Source organism: Bufo bufo, chromosome 3 (assembly GCF_905171765.1).
Source record: "Bufo bufo chromosome 3, aBufBuf1.1, whole genome shotgun sequence".
Taxonomy (NCBI): Eukaryota; Metazoa; Chordata; class Amphibia; order Anura; family Bufonidae; genus Bufo; species Bufo bufo.
In genome coordinates, this window is record NC_053391.1 from 428,934,481 (window position 1) to 428,954,968 (window position 20,488).

Consider the following 20,488-nt stretch of genomic DNA (forward strand, 5'->3'; position numbering starts at 1 on the left):
AAATGCAAAACTAGTAGACATGAAAAAATGTGCAAAAAAAAAAAAACCCTGCCTGGTGCTTCCATAAACATGTCACATTGTGCTTGCGCTATTTTCAACTTTAATCCAGACTGTGATAATAACTGTGATTTTGGTTTTTCATTGACTATAGCTTCCACTTTTGAATGAAGCTACAGATTGAAACTTTGAATCCTACTCCTATCAGAGGAGACTGGAGGAAGCCATGAATAATAGAAGATAGCAGCTGCAGTCTGTGCACAGAGATGATGCAGAGATAGACCTTTGTGCCTCCTGCTCTCCAGCATATACATGCCTCTCATTGTCACCATGCTGCCCTGCCTGTCCCTCCTCTGGAGCAGCCAGTGACGTCAGCAGTTTGGCCGGTGCCCTCTTTGCAGCCAGCAGGAGGAGAAGGAGAAAGCAGAGCAGAAAGAGGCAAAGAAAGAAGAGGAAGGAGGGAGGGAGTTATGCAAAGACGGAGGTCACTGGGTAACAGTCCTCTTCTGTCCTGGAGCAAGGAGCAGCCAGCAGCATCTGAATCAGGGGGAACAAGTGGGAAGGAGGCAGAGAAGAGCTCCAGCTCCTAGTGAAGGCATCAAATAAGCCTGCTCCACCTGCTTTCCTGCCCACACTTTCCTACCAGGTCTCTTGGCATCAGTGCTACCTTCTCCCTACTCTCTTCTCATATCCTGTGAGCTGATCCTGGGAGGGGAGCATGGCTTCATCTGCCAGCGGGATGGAGGAGGTCCGCTCCTCGGTCCTCACCCCCCTCAAGCTGGTGGGACTTGTGTGCATATTCCTGGCCCTGTGTCTGGACATCGGAGCCGTTCTGAGCCCAGCCTGGGTGACGGCGGACAACCAGTACTACCTGTCCCTATGGGAGTCTTGTAAGAAACTAGGCAACGACTGGAAGTGTGATACAACCCTGCAGAGCGGTGAGCTACTTCTCCAGCTACCTACACACAACCATCTGAGGTCCACAAGACTTGTCATACTTTACCCTGCCCTTCTGAGGTCTCATCTTACTCTTCTGCATGTGACAATTCACATCAGGATGGGTGTTATCAGGATAGGACCTCCGGCTGCTCCATGTTCTAGGATCTTTGTGTGGGCTGCTATCTGCACCATAATCTGATCCAGTGTCCTACTGTATGTAGAAAGCCCCAGATAGATGGTTCCTATAGACAATATATATATATATATATATATATATATATATATATATATATATATAATATTGCATGTGGTGCCACTTTCCTTTGCACACTTACTTATCTGCTATAGCTTTCTATCTCTTTGATGCTGAGATCAATCTCAGGGTGTGTATTATCACAACATCTGTATTGATCTTAAGCATTTGACTTCAAGACCTAACCCTTGTAAATATAAGTTTTCTGAGGGTGAAAAGTGACCTATACCCACCTCATACCACATTCCATGAGTCCATGAGTTGTAGGACCACTATGTCCCATGCCGATTTATAATCCCCATCATTCCCACAGATACACAACACCTTTAGATGGAAATGGTTTGGTATGAAACTATTTGGCTAGCTTGCAATCCTCTCTCTGTATCTTGCAGCACACCATAGATTATTTCCCTTGACAATGATGAATATCAGTTTCCCCGAATGTAATGATAAGGAATGTGTTTGTCACGGGGAATTCCATGTGTTCCATATAATCCGGTTAACTATATAATTTCCATGGTTTATCCTTAAATTCTTATGTAGATGAGATGAATCATCAGCCTGATGCAGCAGGTCCCAGAGAGAATTCAGAGCCATTGGCAGTGAATGGCTAGAATGCTATCACATACAAATATTCATTTTTAGAATATGATGATGACAATAAAATAGCAGAAGTGCTTGTTATTTCTAAAGCAAATCCACTCTATTTGAATCCTGGAGGTAACCATTAGAGCTGGATTCATCTGTCAGCTGCACATTCACTGAAAGGGTTATCTCTATAGTTGGCAATGGTTCCTTCTATATATGCTTCTGCATCATTAGCTTTTATAGAAGGCTCATAATATACATTATGTTATATTATATATCAGCAAAACACAGGAATTAAAGTATATTATTTTAGCTTATCCAACTGTCTTCTAAACCCATCGCCATATTAGTCATTGCAACATTTTCTTTCCAATTCTTGTGATATTTAAGTGTTTCAAGTTGTTTCTTCTGAAAATCATATTTGCTGCTTTTCTTATTGTGAGTAAAGTAAGGTTTTTAAGTTTTTTTTTCTCTCTATACAATTTGTATCTTTTCTCAAAAACAATTTCTTTAATATGGATTCTTACCACAGACAAAGCTATCATAGAAAGTCTTCTTATCGAGTGCCATCTATTGTCCCAGTTCATTGATTTGCCCTTTATAATATCCATGGTCTCTAGACACATTTTCTTTCTACTTTGGGTGGGAAAGGGCTTAAAAAAGAAGTATTTGCATTTGTTAGCAGCTGCATTTCTTCGCTGCCATGTTTGGGGAATTGTGTGCTTCAGACTGTATGTGAATAAGTTGAGAGGCCATGACAAAGCTTGTTGAGGAGAATACAAGGTGCCTCACGCTATTTCTGAAGGCTCAATTCATGTCAGCTGTCTTCTTTTTGTGCTGGCAAACAAAGGAATTGCTAGACAATATGAAAAGTGCTTCTTTTTCGCACACTGAAGTCTCAAATAAAAAACAGATGTGATTTTTATCCACACCCCTGTATATTTGTCCTTATCCCTTTGTCGTTCACTTCTGTGAAAGTTTACACAAGGAGCTTCATTTCATTTCTTTTGGGCTAAGAAAAATATTGGACATTTCAAGGTCATTAGACAAGCCCAGGTTTCACCGGCTATTTCTTAAGTAAATGAATACTTATGCCTGAACAGACCCTTTATGTCTGACATCTGTAGCCTTCTCAGGGTGTATAAAGGGGGCAGTTGTGGGGTTGTCCTACCCCCTCCAAGCTCCATTTGTATCCTAATGATATGAGAGAGAAAAATGAAGCAGTGTAGAAAATGCCCTCAGTGTAAAGTTTCCAGAGAAAGAATAATTATGGTTAATCTGAAGATGGAAATGGAATTGTACAACTGGAGACATACCAAAGCCAGCATTGTCCTAACTATGGTTACCACAGTGCATTTCCTTTCTTACTTAACCAAAGCTCCTCATGTGGTAGCATTGAGAAGGCTCACATATTTGCTAGCTGGATGCCATTCAAGTTCTCATACAGTAATTGAAGCCTTTTGAGTAGTGTTTTGTGCAAGTTGTTTTCCCATTTGGTTTGCTGTGGAATAATGTCCTAAACCAGCTATGCAAAAGCAGATTCCTGTGGCTGCTCTGTAAACACATCTCATGTGATTCTGGTTGCAAGTAAGCACTTTAGATATTTAGTATGTGCAGACCACGTTCGATTTTATCACAGAAATGTGTCTCCGAACACAAAATTAATATGTACCATATGTACACTGTATATAATCTACTCTGTTTGCTTAGGTTATATAAAAACAGAGCTGGAATACAAATAAAGAGCTCAATGGCATAGGAGATAGGATGGAAGATAGATGGATAATAGATAGATAAGAGATAGATAAATCAATAGATAGATAATAGATATGAGATAGATAGCTATGAGATGAATAGTAATAGATAGATAGATAATAGATATGAGGTAGAAAGAAAGAGAGACAGATAGATAGGTAGACAGACATAATAGATAGAAGATAAATGCTGCAATATTGTTTGCATGATAGATAGATAGATACAGACAGGTAGATGTCTCCAATCAGGATGGTCAAGACCACATACTATATGCTCTCTTGCCATCAGTGCATAACCTGGATAGCCTTTCATTTTAAGTCATGTGTGTAGCTAGTTTGCTACAGTGATAAAAACTGATTGCTGAAGTTGTCTTCATGGAAATTTTATGAATTTTAGAAAACCTTGTGATTCTTGTTACAATGGAAAAATCCTAAAGTATTAAAGGGGTTGTCTCATTTCAGCATATAGCATTTATTATTTAGATAAAGTTAATAGAAGGCACTTACTAATGTATTGCTATTATCCATATTGCCTCCTTTGCTGGTTAGATTCATTTTTCCATTACATCATACAATACTCATTTCCATGGTTACGACCAACCTGCAATCCAGCAGCGGTGGTCGTGCTTGTACACTATAGAAAAAAACACCAGCCTATGTGAGCTCCCATGGTCCCGGACACCAGAGAGGCCGGCGCTTTTTCCTATAGTGTGCAAGCATGGAAACGAGCAGTGTATAATGTGATGGAAAACTGAATCCAGCCAGCAAAGGAAGCAATATGGACAATCACAATACATTAGTATTAGTCCCTTGTATTAACTTTCTCTACACAATAAATGCCGATTGCTAAAGTGACACAACCCCTTTAAAGTGATAAAAATACAGTATTAAATATACTTAAATTCTGTAGAGCACAGTGGGGAACTTGGTGTCTTGGAATGCTATGATGTGCCAATGTGGTGATGTGCACAGCATAACTAATGGCTATGGTGGTGAAACATGATATCATGTAATACTATGCAAAAATATGTTCTGGAACTGGTTTTGCATGGGAAATACTGCAGCAGACATGTCAGGAGAGGTTATAAATATCAAAAACATGCCAGGTTTGATGTCATCTAATTTTTTCAAGATTTCATTGCTAAATAAGCTGCTTTAGCCACCTTAAAGTGTCACTGTCCTTTCACTTAATTTAATTTAATAGAGAATGGTGTGACTAGCAAATTTCTAAATAACTTCATTTAAAAAAAATCTGCCTGCATCCACCGAAAAAGAGCTGTAAAGTCATGGCCAATAAAAGTCTCACTTCCACCTAATTTTCAGCCCACTGCCTGTTGTCAGGAAAGATATATCCCTAGTAACAGTGTCACAGAAGACGGCTGAGAGGAAGTGAGGGAGGGTGTCAAATCTAGCTGAGATCCTGAGCCTGATAAAAGAACTGCTTCTGCACAGCTTTTGAAGATCATAGGTGCCAATCTTGATATCCCTGCCGGATTAATTTAATTTAGGCACATTCCTCGTCATAAATTAAATGTATCCTCCACATTGAAATATAAGCCTGCTGGTAGCTGGAGTAGTTTTCAGTCATTTACTCCATGTGATGATAAATGTGCTGGGCCAGATGGCCCTGCCCATGCTCCACCCTCAGTTTTCCCCGTTATTGGAAAAAGGAGAGGGCAGTGTCAATTGTGACTAAATTTAATCGCAATGGAGTTTAAAAAGTCCCAAAACCAGGTTTTTCTAAACTTTTTTATGCTAAACAACAGGCGTGTGGGGACGATAAATCCTCCCTAAGTCTTTTGAAACTCTTACATTGACGTATTGCCCATCATTCAGGTAACTAATGTGCCAAAACATTGCCTTATGTTATATGTGAACTGGAATAAAACTTGTGGAAAAGAGAAGATGCTGGTGACGATTCTTTACAGTTTGTAGCGGAGAGGAGACTGACCGCTGGTGACCGCGCATCTTACTAAAAACTGGGACATTAGTGCTGTCTTCATATATTATCGTCTATCCTCATGATAAGTCATTAGTATCTGATCGGTGGGGGTCTGACACCCAGGACCCCCGCTGATCAACTGTTTTGGGATGGCAGTGGTGCTCCTTTGAATGGCGCTGCCTTCCCTGTCCTCGCCAAGCACGGTGCCGTACATTGTATAATGGCTGTGCTTGGTATCGCGCTCTGAATGGTGCTGAGCTGCACCAAAGCCACTTGACAAATTACTGTGTCATCACTGGCCTAGGGAAGGCCGTGGTGCTCACAAGAACAATCAGATACTGATGACCTATCCACAGTACAGGTCATCAGTATAAACATCTCGGAAAACCCCTCCCAGACAAGGAAGGTAGAAGATGACCAAGTACTGTATAGTGGGTGTAAGATTACCATTGCAAGATGCGACTACTTATCCATAACAGCCTTCTAAGCATTTCACCCATTTGACCAATTTGTTTTACTATTCTACTATACTCTATATCTATCCTAAGTGCCCCATAGTCACCAATATTTTCAATCGGCAATTCCTAAGTATTTCTCTAATAGAGTGCTGTGACCGTCTGGGTGTATTTGGTGTAACCGGTGATCAGGGTTTGGATTGTGTGCATTAATCATCTTGTTTCAAACTTATCCAAGTGCTTCTTTATCTATCTATCTATCTATCTATCTATCTATCTATCTATCTATCTATCTATCTATCTATCTACTGTATCTATCTATATGTCTATTTATCTATCTCATATCTGTCTATTATCTATCTACTGTATCTATCTTTCATCTATCTCATATCTATCTATTATCTATCTATCTATCTATCTATCTATCTATCTATCTATCTATCTATCTATCTCTCTCTCTTACTATTCATCTGATATCTATCTATCTATCTATCTATCTATCTATCTATCTATCTATCTCTCTTACTATTCATCTGATATCTATCTATCTATCTATCTATCTATCTATCTATCTGTCATTATTTACCTCTGATAATACCTACTTTTTTCAAAATTGTGCAGAATCCCATTCACTTTCTAGACTGTCTTTGTTATGTAAATTGCATTTCATTTTACTGAAACTGCTGATGTTGGTCACATGCTGACAAGTTCCAATGTGTGCTTACAGAGCAGTAGCAAGCCTTGCACCCTGTAGCACCAGTGTATGTTCTGTGTGTAGCACTTTCCACTGACAGGTCTGTGAAATAGCCTATTTCTAGCAAAACAAGCACAGGAGGACAGAGCCTAGCTGTTCTGAACTGCGTCTGGCATGAGTCACATCATACATTGAATCCTGTCTGGATATGGACTTGCCAATGGCACACTTCTAAATGCTACATTTGTAGATATACAGTATATTCAGGCACAGATGCTTCCTTATTTAAGATAAGGAGTAGCCAACTTGGCAATTGTTAAACATGATGTGGCAGTTATATCACATTTATTATCTTGTGAATATTTGCAAATAAAACCTAATGTAAAATCAAACAGAAAGCCGTCTGCAGTAGTCAAGTTTGACATGTCATTGCTACAGGGGACTAAATAAAGACTACTGGAGTGGTGGGGGAATGGAACAGGTGACTAAAGCTTTTTTTTTTTTTTTACTGTATAAATTTTTCTGTTCCTTGCAATTTTTTAAAAAAATTCCTGGATATTCACATTCATAGTACATTACTAGCTGTGCATGCATTTTTTCTATTAAGATCCTGGCAACCACATTGCACAAAGCTGATGTTGTGGGATTTCAACCTGCATTCTGGGAAACAGTGTGTAATATAATGACCTAGGGATGTGCGAATTGACTTCTGAGGAAACATCCAAAGTCGATTCGCATAAAACTTAGTTTCAATATTGTACTGAGCGAGCGCCCCGTAAAGTATTCGAATGTATTGGCTCTGATGAGCCAAAGCTATTACTTTGCGAAGTCTCGCGAGACTTTGCATAACAACTTCAGAAATTGATTTTTTATTGTAAAAAAACATTTCCAGAACTCGGGTTTGGTTTCAAGGTACCACTTGGAACCGAACTCGAGTTCGGGAAATAGTGTTTCACAGTTTAAATCAATTTCTGAAGTTATTATGCAAAGTCTCACAAGACTTCGCGAAGTAATAACTTCGGCTCATCACAACCAATAAATTCTAATTCTATATGGGGCTCCTGCTCTGTACAGTATTGGAACAAAGTTTTATGCGAATCGACATTGAATGTTTCATCCGAAGTCGATTCGCTCATCCCTAATTATAAACACCATATGACTAAATCATAATTCTGAACGTGCATGTATTACACAGACACATATAAATGCCAGGCTTAACTCTCTCCAAGTTTTTACAAATGTCAGTTTATAGTGCTTTATATCCATTTTATAGTATGCATGAAAGGATATGACTGAACAAAAAGAAAGTAATTTAAATATCCTTATTCACATTAAGGTTTCTAATTAACCCTTGTCATTATGTTACTTCTGATAATATGTCTGATCCATACAGATATTGCCATTGGACACTTAGAAGACATGGCGAAGTGTCAGTCATAATCCTATAAAATAAAGATGGCTTTACCATTTGGAAGTTATGTGCACATATATGATGAGATAATGTAAAAATGGATCATTCATAGGAGAATATCTTTAGTTGATAGTGAAGTATATTCTAAAGCAGGGGTGCAAAACCTGTGGCCCCGGGGCCACATGCGGCCCTTGATACCATTATGTGTGGCCCCCAACCATCTGGTAACAGAAATGTATGTCTATGTCTTGTGGCTGCTCACATGTACTGTATCTTTCATGTATTTTCCCATTAGATGGGAGTCCTGGAACTGTAACTAGACATTAATGGTATATACTGTATGTACAATATGCTATAAATACAGTATTTCAGTTGGTAATACCCCTTTAAATGTTATTTTTGGCCCTTGACGTTGGTTCAGTCTGACAATGTGGCCCCCAACCAGAATTTATTGAATCACGGGACTCAAGAAATAGTTGTGCAAATAAAAACATATATTTTTTATTCCATCCTCTTAGATACACATATGTTATGTTGTGGCCGATGTTTCGGTCCCTCCCGGACCTTGTTCACGGCCATTACAACATGAAGGAAAGTTATGGAGGACGCGTGCCCCCGCCCAGAAAACATTGTACACCCCTGTTCTAAAGTGAGGCTAGAATGCAGGCATGTTCCCATTACTAGTCCAGTAAAAAGATTTCTTGATCTTTTATGTTCTATTATGCAAATGAACACCTTAAAGTATACCTGTCTTTTTAGAATAGGATGTCATGTGTGTATACATGAGTGATAGCACTGTATCTGGCCATTATATGACTTGTATCTGAAATATTTTAGCAGTTTGAGGCCAAGTACTCCATCTATAGTTTTCAGCCGTTCCTGAGCTAGTGGGTGGAGTTAGCAATAATGAGGTCTACCCATAGACTGTGCATTGAGACAGGAGATTCTGCTACAATACCTCTCTCTCAGTCAGTATCATATAGGATATTATAGGGAAGTGGTGAGCAATATTGTCACGGCAGCAAGTGGGGGAAATCCCCCACCATGCGGTATCAAAGGGTAAAGGGGATCAGCCTGGCCAAAAGGAGTAATAAGGGAGCAGGTCACCTCCTACAACATCCCTAATCCTCTCCCTGACTCCTCACCGTATGAGCGGACCCCGATGGTAGGACGACTCATACTCAGGGTACCTAAAGACTTTAAGTCGCCCTGGTAATCCCTCACCAAGGAGCTGGGAAGAGACAACCTGTTCATCCCAGTCATGGAGGAACAGGAGTCTCTATCTGAGGCCAGGCTGCAAGGAGAGGGGAACACATACAGCTTAAGGAGATGGCAGGTAAGCGAGACCAGTAACACATTTACCTGCCACAGACACACTGACTGGAACCCGTGCACAAGTGCTGGTGTCCACACCAACATTAAAAAGACACAGCACACACCAAAAACCACATACGAATCCATAGCTGCAATAAACGAACCCATAGCTGCAATAAACGTGAGACACCATAAAAACATCTAACATCTATGACCACAAGGGTGGCCCTCACTGGACAGATGGAATATGAAGACCAGGAGGATAGCTCCAGCATACACCATGGCTGGAGTACCCCCCAGCTTCAGGCATTCAGCAGAGGCTAAATAGCCCAAGCAGCCACACCCACACACACATAAACACAGTGTTAACAAAACACTAGGAAGGGAGTTAACCCTTCCAATACCAGACTAGGGAAGGAAGCCACTTAAAGGGGAAGTGCACACACAAGCATAGAAAGCTACACGTTGCCGCAGGCAACAACATGCGTGGCAACCATGTCACGGCAATCACCCAGAAGGCTGAGACACTGCCACCGCATGCACACACAGCAACACGTTGCCGCGGGCAACTGCAAGTGTAGCAACAGTGTCACAGCACACACCATAGGCCGTGACAAATATGCATATAAAGTAGAGATGAGCGAATCCATTTGTTAGAATCGAAATCCAACCTAAATTTTTTTTTTTAATTCTTATTCGGTTAAAGAGAGAGGGTTTTCTATTAGGGTAGAATCAATTCATACCAAATCAAATTTCTTGGCTCATTCAGACGAATCGGACTGAAACAAATTTTCGGAAATTCACTCATCTCGAACAAAGCAGTTGGGTGAGATATAACACTTACTATTGCCTGCTGAATCACTGTCTCTCTAGGTTGCTCACTCCTCTTTCCCCTCCCTTTTCCGTAAACTTCTATTGGATGATGTAATCTAATCCTTCAGTGAGTAGGCATCCTATCTTGGTCTCTCTATGGATTTATCACAGACTTCAGAGAGAATAATGGTTTAGGGAAAAAAGGGGGTGCGGGCTGATAACTGGAGAATATGGTACATAGTTTATTTTCATATTCACCTGTAATATTGACTTATGCAAAGTTGTATGAAATAATGACGATTTAAGCAACTGTGCAGAATATCTCAGCTCTAGTGTATGTTGACCTTTGTGTCTTTACAGTAGTAGACAACAAACAAACCATGTGTAATTGATCTTGCAGACATATCCCCTTCCATCCACCCTCTACTATGCCCTATATACATTCATTATGCTATCAAGTAAGGGATAGATAGAAAGGAAAACGATTGCAGGATATACATGCAGGAGACACATGTGAGCCCCACAAACAAAAATAGTCAATGGGATGCCTTAGATATTATTGATTTCCATCATATGATGGATCTGGTACTTTGTTTGAAAGTTTATCTGTTCCTAGACCTGAGTGGAAAAATGCAAAACATACTGCACATGTTAACCTAGCTTTAGAATGATTGCAAAAATACATAGCCTTTAATCAGAACTTTAGAAAAATCGGTTGAGGAAATTCAGCTGTTGTTTCCTAAGGCTAGCTGGAGAGTAAAAGCTGGTAGTAAAAGCTGTGATATGATTCTGCTACTGGCTGTGAAGATTATCTCCAGTGTTTGTTTGTAATGGCCTTTATAAATCTTTTGAAAATACTGAAACTCTGCTTTTACCCTAACCCTCTTTTTCGGTTAATTATCTACAAGTTAAGTTAGGCATCAAAATTTGCAGTAGGTATATTGGAGTTATGGAACAGCCTTTACTAATAGCTTATGTTAATAACAATATTGTTACTTTAAAGTGAGGTGTGATGTTAATACATGGTTTAGACTTGTCATACAAGCTCCCTTCTCTTACAAAATCCCAAACCTTTATTGCAATGAATCATAAAGTCTCAAACTTTTGATGATCATAGAAAAGGTAGTTATCTTTTTCAGACTGGAAAATGTTAAACTTGTTATTTAAAAGTTTTATGGTTTGATATGTTTACCATGACATCATGAATTTGTTGTTTGATAAACCTGTAAAAATTAAGTACATGTATTCTACTGTAAATTTATAGAAAAATAAAATAAAGCTAGGCTATTCACTGTCCCTCAGGCTGTACTAGTAGTTCTTGGCATTACTTTGTTACCATATGTGCCTTATTTAGAGTATTCTCAGTGAGTTTCTAAAATTTGGCAGGATACTAAAGCAGAGTCTAAATAGTTCATTGACATTAACATAGAAGCTAAAAATCGGGATACTCATTTTTTTTTTAAATTATATGTAGTTTTAAGGTATCTTAATTACATTTATGATGAGGCTGTACCACTGCATTAATGACCTTCTTTTAGGTCTTCCACATGATTTTTGGTGCTTTCCATCAGTACAGAAAACCATATAAAACACTAAGGTTCCAATCTTTAAACTTTTGACACAATATGGAAGTAAAGTGAAGAAAAAAAAACATAATATACTGCAATATGGATCAACACTACCATATACAAAACTTCACAAAAATTCCAGAAAGGAATATATCTTAAATAGCATTTTTTGCAGTATACCTTATGATTATTGCAGACTGGTCCATCATGATATGGTTTTTTTTCCACAAAAACCTTCAAACAAAAAAGAGTGCACAGACACTTGGGGGAGGGGGGTGGGCATTTATCTAATCAGAATTGTCAGTTTTTTGCCTTAAAAAAGTCGCAAGTCGATTGCACCAGTTTCTGCCACATTTGGTCAACTTTTGCGACATTTGATAATCCTTGCCACTTTTCACAGTGGTCTATGTTTAATGGCTAAAACGTAGCTTAGACCTGGATTATGACATTTACTATGTGTGACTTTTACAAAAGTAAAAAAAAAGTCACAACCTAAACCAGGCAACCCCCTGGTGTACTTTTACACATAAAGGTGTACACCACATTGTACTCACACCAAATATGTTATTAAGGGGCACCATTTGGTACGGGCACACAAAGCAAAGACAGGCTTAAAACTGACACAGAAACAACTGCAAATGATAAATGTCTCCCTTAATTCTTACCAAACCTGTCACGTTGTAAATGCAGGCCTCTGTGAATTGGACTTGTGCATTATTCTGCTAAAAGAGGTTACTGCCATTAATCAATACCGTTGCTACTTTTTTTTTTGCGGACCCATTGAAATGAATGGTTCCGCATACAGTTCGCAAAAAAACCCGGAACCGACACGGAAAGAAAATACGTTCGTGTTCATGAGCCCTTAAGTTGTTGTTTTTCAGTATTGAGATCTGGCATTCTGAATGGAAAGATATCCGTTCAGGATGCATCAGGATGTCTTTTGTATCATCAGCATTCAGTTTTGTGGCCGGACACAAAACCACTGCAAGCTGCAGTTCTGTGTCCGCTCATAAAAACGGTAAAAAAAACGTATCCGTCACTAAAAGCAATGTAAGTTAATGCTGACAGATCCTTTTTTTAGGAGCCTAAAAAAGCGTATCCGTCACCCATTGAATTTCAATGTATTTGGTGACGGATCCGTTTTTTTACGTTTTTTTTCACATACCCGCATCCTAATGGAATGGATGCATCCTGATGTACGAATCAAAACGGATCCTTTGCCAGATCTCAATACCGGAATTAACACAATTTTGAAAGTAGCCTAGTCCAGGTGAAACAAATGATATAAAAGAAAATGTAATTCATTAGACAATGCTATCCTCTAACATTGCCACATGGTCCAGTTCTGATGCTCACATGCCTTTTGTGGACTCTGAGAGGTCAGCTTGGGCACTCTGATTGGTCTGACCGTATAGTCCATAGGCAGCAAGCTGTGGTGCACTGTCTGCTTTGACATCTATCATAGCCAGTATTAACTTTTTTTAACCAATTTTTACTACAGTAGCTTTTCTTTAGGATCAGACCAGACATGCTAGTCTTTGCTCTTCATTTGTATCATGTGTTGGACAGCCATAACCTTGTTTCCAGTTCACCTGTTGTCCTTCTTTGGATAATTTAAAGGGGTTGTCTCACTTCAGAAAGTGGCACTTAAAAGGTAGAGGAAGTTAATACAAGCCACTTACTAATGTATTGTGATTGTCCATATTGCTTCCTTTGCTGGCTGGATTCATTTTTCCATCACATTACATGCTGCTGGTTTCTATGGTTATGACCATCCTGCATTCCAGCAACGGTGGTCGTGCTTGCACACTATAGGAAAAAGCGTCAGCCACTTTGGTGGCTGGGACCGTGGGAGCGCACATAGGCAAGTGCTTTTGTTTATTGCCTGACATTTATCAATCCTGTTAAAGGAAGTTTTTCTGCAGACAATGTTAAGTAGGAGCTCTGAAGAGCTGTTTAAAAGGGTTGTGCATTGGCATAATATTGATTATTGCAAATAATTTTTATTTTCTATAGGGAGTTGAGCGCTATCTAAAAAATAAAGCTGAGTGTATGTGTGTATGTCCGCTAAAGGAATCCGCATTGTCACATTTACGATCACGAAATTTGGTACACTGCTGTAGGTCAGCTTTAAAGCTGTGTCCGTCCAGGCCCTGCACCAGATGGAGGACAGGGAGTCTGAAAGCTGGACTGTCCAGCCTAGAACCGGATCTCTGGCCACCCAAGGGGCAGGCTGCTGTGGAGGTCACAGTTAAGAGGACGATCCGCTATGGAGGTCAGCGTTGAGGGGCAGTTTGCTGTAGAGGCCACTGTTAAGGGGACAGGGTGTTGTGGACATCACTGTTAAGGAGATGGGGTACTGTGGAGGTCACTAATAAAGGGGCGGGCTGCTATGGAGGTCACTGTTAAGGGGGCAGGGAACAGTGGAGGTCACAGTTAAGAGGACTGTCCGCTTTGGAGGTCAGTGTTAAGGGGGCGGGTTATTGTGGAAATCAATGTTAACGAGACGGGGTACTGTGGAGGTCACTAATAAAGAGGAGGCCACTGTGGAGGTCACTATTAAAAGGGAGGGCGCTGTGCATGTTATTGTTAAGGGTGCAGGACGCTGTGGAGTTCACTGTTAAAGGGGCGGTGTACTGTAGATGTCACTGTTATACTGGATACTGTTGATATCTTTTGATGACACACACAAACATTAAATTAAATAGATGAACTGTACCCGTGCGAAGCCGGGTCCTTCAGCTAGTTTTATATATTTTTGAATTTGTGTTTGCATAGTGCTGTTGCATTATTTTGGTTTTTGCATAATATTGATGACCTATCCTCAGTAGGTCATCAATATCTGATCAGCGTGCGTCCGACTTCCAGCACCCCCCTGATTATTTGTTTGAAGGGGTTGCGGCGCTTATGCAAGTGCTGCTTACTCGTAAATGTTTTATCTGCATGGTGCCTCCATTGTAGCTACAGTGCAGTATAGTTAAAGCTTCCCGTCCCATTCATTAGAGTGTACTGCCGCTACAATGGAGACACTGTGCAGGTAAATATTGAAGAAGATGCAACGCTTGCAAAAACATCATCACCCCTTCAAACAGCTAATGGGTGGAAGTGCTGGGAGTCAGACCCTTGCTGATCTGATATTTAGGACTTATCCTGAGGTCTTCAATAGTAAGCCACTGCATAACCCCTTTAAGCATACTTACCTACTGTATGCAATTAGTTGTAGCATCAGCATTAAAGAGACGTTTTAGTCCGGTACTCGCCGCTCTCACAACTCCTCTGAAAGGGATCCTTCAGATAATAGTGATCTCTGTTCAACTTTGATGAAGGAAGAGATCCAGCACTTGTATAAAATCTTTACATCTTTATTCATCCCGATTAAAATCATTACAATTTAGCATGTCCTAAGCAGCCCCCTCAGAAATAGCTATTGTAGGAAGGCTCAAGGGTCCGTCATTGACAAAAAGTATGTGTCACCGAGATTCCTGGCCTCGGTGAGGTAAGAGCCGGTCATTTTAAGTGTCAGTGGTAGTTAGTGCTGACTGACATTATTTGTTAGTTAGTATGGCTGTAGAGCCGATCCAGGCCGGCTCTTACTGGGAGAAGCCAAAGTGCAGCGTGGGTGGCTTCTCCCCACGCTCCAGGCCGGGTTTTGCCTGGGATATAAAAACCCAGCCAGCAGTCTCAGCTGTGTGGATTATCCTCCACTTCAAAGTGAAGCTGTGGTTTTGGGAGCTCTCTGCGCTGAGGTCTGAAGGCCGTGTGTCAGGCGAGCAGGCCACCTTACAGCCTGCAAGTGGACTTTCTGAGGCTGAGCATTCAGCCGGGTGTGAACTGATACCCAGGATACCAGGTGAATGTTATTTTGTTTTTTCTGTGTGTGAACAAGCACCAAGCCTGAAAAGGGACTATTTTGTTATGTTATGAGTGTGAATAAACACTGAAGATGGATTTAAAACCTGGGTCCATTGCCTCTATATTGCGTCCGCTAACCTGCCTACCCAAATCCCTGCACTATATATGTTTCAAATGACTGCTGCACTTGAGATTTTACCACATCTCGCAAGAACAGCTTGTCTTCTGCCTTGTTGTGAAGCGGTCAGCAGTGAGTGGACACCGTCACGGACAGGGAGAAGAATACACCCACTGAGATAAGCTGAGCTCTCCCCTCCATGTACCTTTGCTACTTATTTTCATTTTAGGCATAATAACAGAGTTGGGGGCATAGAATGACACAGCAGAAGGTCCAATCTGAAAATAAAACCAAGCACAATGGCATCTGCTGGAGGAGGACTACAAAGGAACGTATTCGTTTTAGAAAAAAATAATCCCATGACAGGTCCTCTTAAAATCCAAATGCTCGATCGCTTTCTTCTTTTAAATCCCTGTTGCTCCGGCAAGTCTAAAGGGATCCACAGGTGCTGGATCGCTTACTTCTTTGAAATGTATGTTGCTCCTGCAAGTCTAATGGGATCCACATGTGCTGGATCACTTTCTTATTTAAAGTTCATATTACTACTGCAAGGCTAACAGGATCCACACGTGCTGGGTCTCTTTCTTATTTAAAGTTTATATTACTACTGCAAGGCTAACAGGATCCACACGTGCTGAGTCTCTTTCTTATTTAAAGTTTATATTACTACTGCAAGGCTAACAGGATCCACACGTGCTGAGTCTCTTTCTTATTTAAAGTTTATATTACTACTGCAAGGCTAACAGGATCCACACGTGCTGGGTCTCTTTCTTATTTAAAGTTTATATTACTACTGCAAGGCTAACAGGATCCACACGTGCTGGGTCTCTTTCTTATTTAAAGTTTATATTACTACTGCAAGGCTAACAGGATCCACACGTGCTGGGTCTCTTTCTTCTTTGAAGTTCATTTTGCTACTGCAAGTCTGACGGGATCCCCACCCTTACCCTTAACAAGACTGATAAGCTGGAGCATTTTCTTATCCGCTGCTGTTTATAGAAGAGATCTCTGTTCTTTACATTGAGTTGCTCCTTACCCCCGCCCTCTCCTCTGGATGACAGTTGTAATGGTCTCCCTGTTGGACGCTACATACATCACTCAAATCAGAGGAGTTGTGTTGCAGCTCTCTGCAGAGAACTCAGAGCACTTTAGTGTTAGGGACTGCCTTTGGGGAACTTGGGAGACCTGTGTAGGGTGCATTAACATCACAGTTTAGCTTTCCGTTCTTCTGGTCCGTCAGAAGAAGAGAGAGAGAAAAAAAAACAGGATCCAGTAAAAAAAAATTATCCTGTTGCATCAGTTGTCATCCGTTTGAGCCACTTCCGTCTGAGATCCGTTTTGTACACAGGAAAAAACTGCATGCAGTACCTTTATTTCCATCTAAAAAAAAACGGATCTCAGACAGAAATGGCTCAAACGGATGACAACTGATGCAACAGGATCCGTTTTTTTTACTGGATCCTGTAAAAAAACTGATCCTTTGCAATCCTATGCATAACTGATGCAACAGGATCCATTTTGTTTTACAGGATCCTGTTTTTTCTCTCTCTCTCTTTTTTTTCTGATGGATCAGAAGAACGGAAAGCTAAATGGTGATGTGAATGCCCCCTAAGGCAGATTAAAATGTGTCTTTCAGTGTGAATCTGATACTACAACCACCCACCTAGGCACGTTTAACCAGCTCTCCAGGGATCCTACCTAGTGTTGTCAGCGGTTTTGAAGAATCAAAAGTGCTGACAGTCTCACTACAAATGTGAATCTAAACTTTAGATTTTTCCTTCTTCTAACCTTAAATGTATGTATACTAAAATATGCAGTATGCACTTTGAATTTTAGTCTCTGCAGTGTTAGAGCCTCTGTAACATAAACATTTATGTCTGTAGACAAAGAATGCTTTCAAGAACGAGTGGTGTTATTTTAGGAAGAAGGATAATTGGCGTAACTAAGAAAACATTCAGTATCTGGGCATCAATATTAACAGCAATTTCTGAGCACATTTCAATGTGAGCCACATTTACATACTTCAGTGTTACTAAATTTACTTTTAGAGATCCTGATAAACACACAGAATATATGACACATGATGAGATGGAAACAAACCTATAAACCAAGAGCGTGTGTCCCAGAATAAAGAAAAAAGACCTGAGGAAATGGCATTTAACTTCATTTATTCTGGCCTACTGATGTATAACAAAGTGTGCTAAATACAGGGACGGAATTATTTATGCTGCTTGCATCATTGGAGAAGTACACTGTGTTACCAAGCGTACAAATGATCTGTTGTGTTAACTTTTCAAAGCGAGGAACATTTAAAAAACAGTATACACACCATCCCAAACGCCCTCTATTCCAGAGTTGCCTCTCCAAACTTCCCAGGCCACTGCAGCCATGACCTGCTGGTATACCACAAGTGACCACTGCTGCCAGTTACTGGACTCAGACATATATATATATATATAAACTGCTAAGTTAAGTGATTTGCTGCAGTGGTCATATGCGATATACATGCACGTCACGTAAGCAGGCAGGAAAAAAAAGTCCATCGGGGAGAATGGTGCATAAAATAAGTAATATACACATATATACTGCATAAAATATCAGGTGTCCAGGAAGGTTTTAGACCGGGTCTCAGCTCTCTAGCATGTACCGTTCCTGAGATATTTTTAAAAAAATGCATTAGCCAATAGAAGCATGGTCACATGACCCTTATTAGCCTATAGAAGCTCGCAGGCCCTTAGTCTCCACATACACACAGTTTTACACCAGGTTTCCATAACAACCCAGCCATTTTTCTTCACTGCTGTAGGTCAGCTTTTAAGGGGCAGGGCGCTGTAGATGACACTGTTAAGGGATCGGTGTGCTGTGGAGGTCACAGTTAAGAGGGGAAAAGACGGACTTAAAAACCACACCCCCAGGTCCATTAAGCCTCATCCATGACCCAGTTAGGCCACTTCCCTCCCACTTACCAGCAGCCAGGGGAAAAAATGAAGGTAAAAATCAATTTCTGTCAGCTGCAAGGGTGGGAGGGAGGGTGACTTTTTCCCTGCAGCTCATGCTCAGACAGCACAGTGTTGCTGTCTGAGAGTGAGCTGTTCAAAAGGACACCCCTGTGTCCGTCCAGGCCCTGTGCCGGATAGAGGACAGAGAGTCTGAAAGCCGGACTGTCCGGCCTATAACCGGACCTATGGCCACCCTAGGGGCAGGCTGCTGTGGAGGTCACAATTAAGGGAATGATCCGCTATGGAGGTCAGTGTTAAGGGGCAGATTGCTCTAAAGGCCACTGTTATGGGGACGAGGTGTTGTGGAAATCACTGTTAAGTAGATGGGGTACTGTGGAGGTCACTAATAAAGGGGTGGCCACTGTGGAGGTCACTGTTAAAGGGGTGGGCTGCTGTGGAGGTCACTGTTAAGGAGGCGGGATGCTGTGGAGGTCACTTTTAAAGGGTCAGGCTGCTGTGGAGGTCACTGTTAAGGGGGTGGGATGCTGTGGAGGTCACTGTTAAGGGTGCAGAGAATGGTGGAGGTCACAGTTAATTGGACGGTCCGCTATGGAGGCCACTGTTAAGGGGACGAGGTGTTGTGGAAATCACTGTTAAGTAGATGGGGTACAGTGGAGGTGACTAATAAAGGGGTGGCCACTGTGGAGGTCACTGTTAAAGGGGTGGGCTGCTGTGGAGGCCACTGTTAAGGAGGCGGGATGCTGTGGAGGTCACTTTTAAAGGGTCAGGCTGCTGTGGAGGTCACTGTTAAGGGGGTGGGATGCTGTGGAGGTCTCTGTTAAGGGTGCAGAGAACGGTGGAGGTCACAGTTAAGGGGACGGTCCGCTATGGAGGTCAGTGTAAAGGGGTGGGGTGCTGTAGAGGTCACTGTTAAGGGGGCAGGGTGTTGTGGAGATCACATGTTAAGGGAACGGTGCTCTGTGTAGGTCACTGTTAAGGGGGTGGGTTATTGTGGAAATCACTTTTAATGAGACGGGGTACTGTTGAGGTCACTAATAAAGGGGCGTCCGCTGTGGAGGTCACTGGTAAAGGGGAGTGCCTGTGGATGTTACTGTTAAGCGGGCATGCCACTGTGGAGGTCACTGTTAAATGGGCATGGTACTGTAGATGTCACTGTTATAGTGGATACTGTCGATATCTTTTAACGACACACAAAACATTGACTTTGTTATCCTTAAGCCACTTTGTAACCATTTTGGCAGTATGCTTCGGGTCATTGTCCATTTGGAAGACCCATTTCCACTCAAACTTTAACTTCCTGGCTGATGTCTTGAGATTTTGCTTCAGTATTTCCACATAATCTTTTTCCTCATGATGCCATCTATTCTGTGAAGTGCACCAGTCCCTCCTGCAGCAAAACAACCCCACAACATGATGCTGCCACCCCCGTGTTTCACAGTTGGGATGATGTTCTTAGGCTTCCAAGCTTCTCCCTTTTTCCCCCAAGCATAACGATGGTCATTATGGCCAAAAAATTTAATTTTTGTTTAGACCACAGGGTATGTCTCCAAAAATGTAGGTCTTTGTTCCTGTGTGCATTTGCAAACATTAATCTGGCTTTTTATGTTTCTTTTGGAGTAATGGCTGTGGGACTGTGGATATTGACACAATCTTACCAGCTTCCGCCATCCTCTTCACCAGGTCTTTTGCTTTTGTTCTTGGGTTGATATGCACATGTCGGACCAAAGCACATTCATCTCTTGGACACAAATTGGGGTCATTTTTTGGAGTTTCTACTCTAAGGGTGCAGCAGCGGGTCTTCAAATGTGACATGGCCCTCCAAAAAACATA

The 20,488-nt window shown here is 41.2% G+C and overlaps 1 protein-coding gene across 1 annotated transcript in view; it reads left to right on the forward strand.

The window, feature by feature from the left end:
- Positions 1 to 393: 393 nt before the first annotated feature.
- TMEM47 (transmembrane protein 47) overlaps positions 394 to 20,488 on the forward strand; it is a 170,664-nt gene continuing 150,569 nt past the window's right edge. Inside the window, exon 1 of the mRNA XM_040424994.1 lies at positions 394 to 935. Coding sequence (XP_040280928.1) covers positions 716 to 935 — 220 coding nt within the window. The 5' untranslated portion in view covers positions 394 to 715. The remainder of the gene's footprint in view (positions 936 to 20,488) is intronic.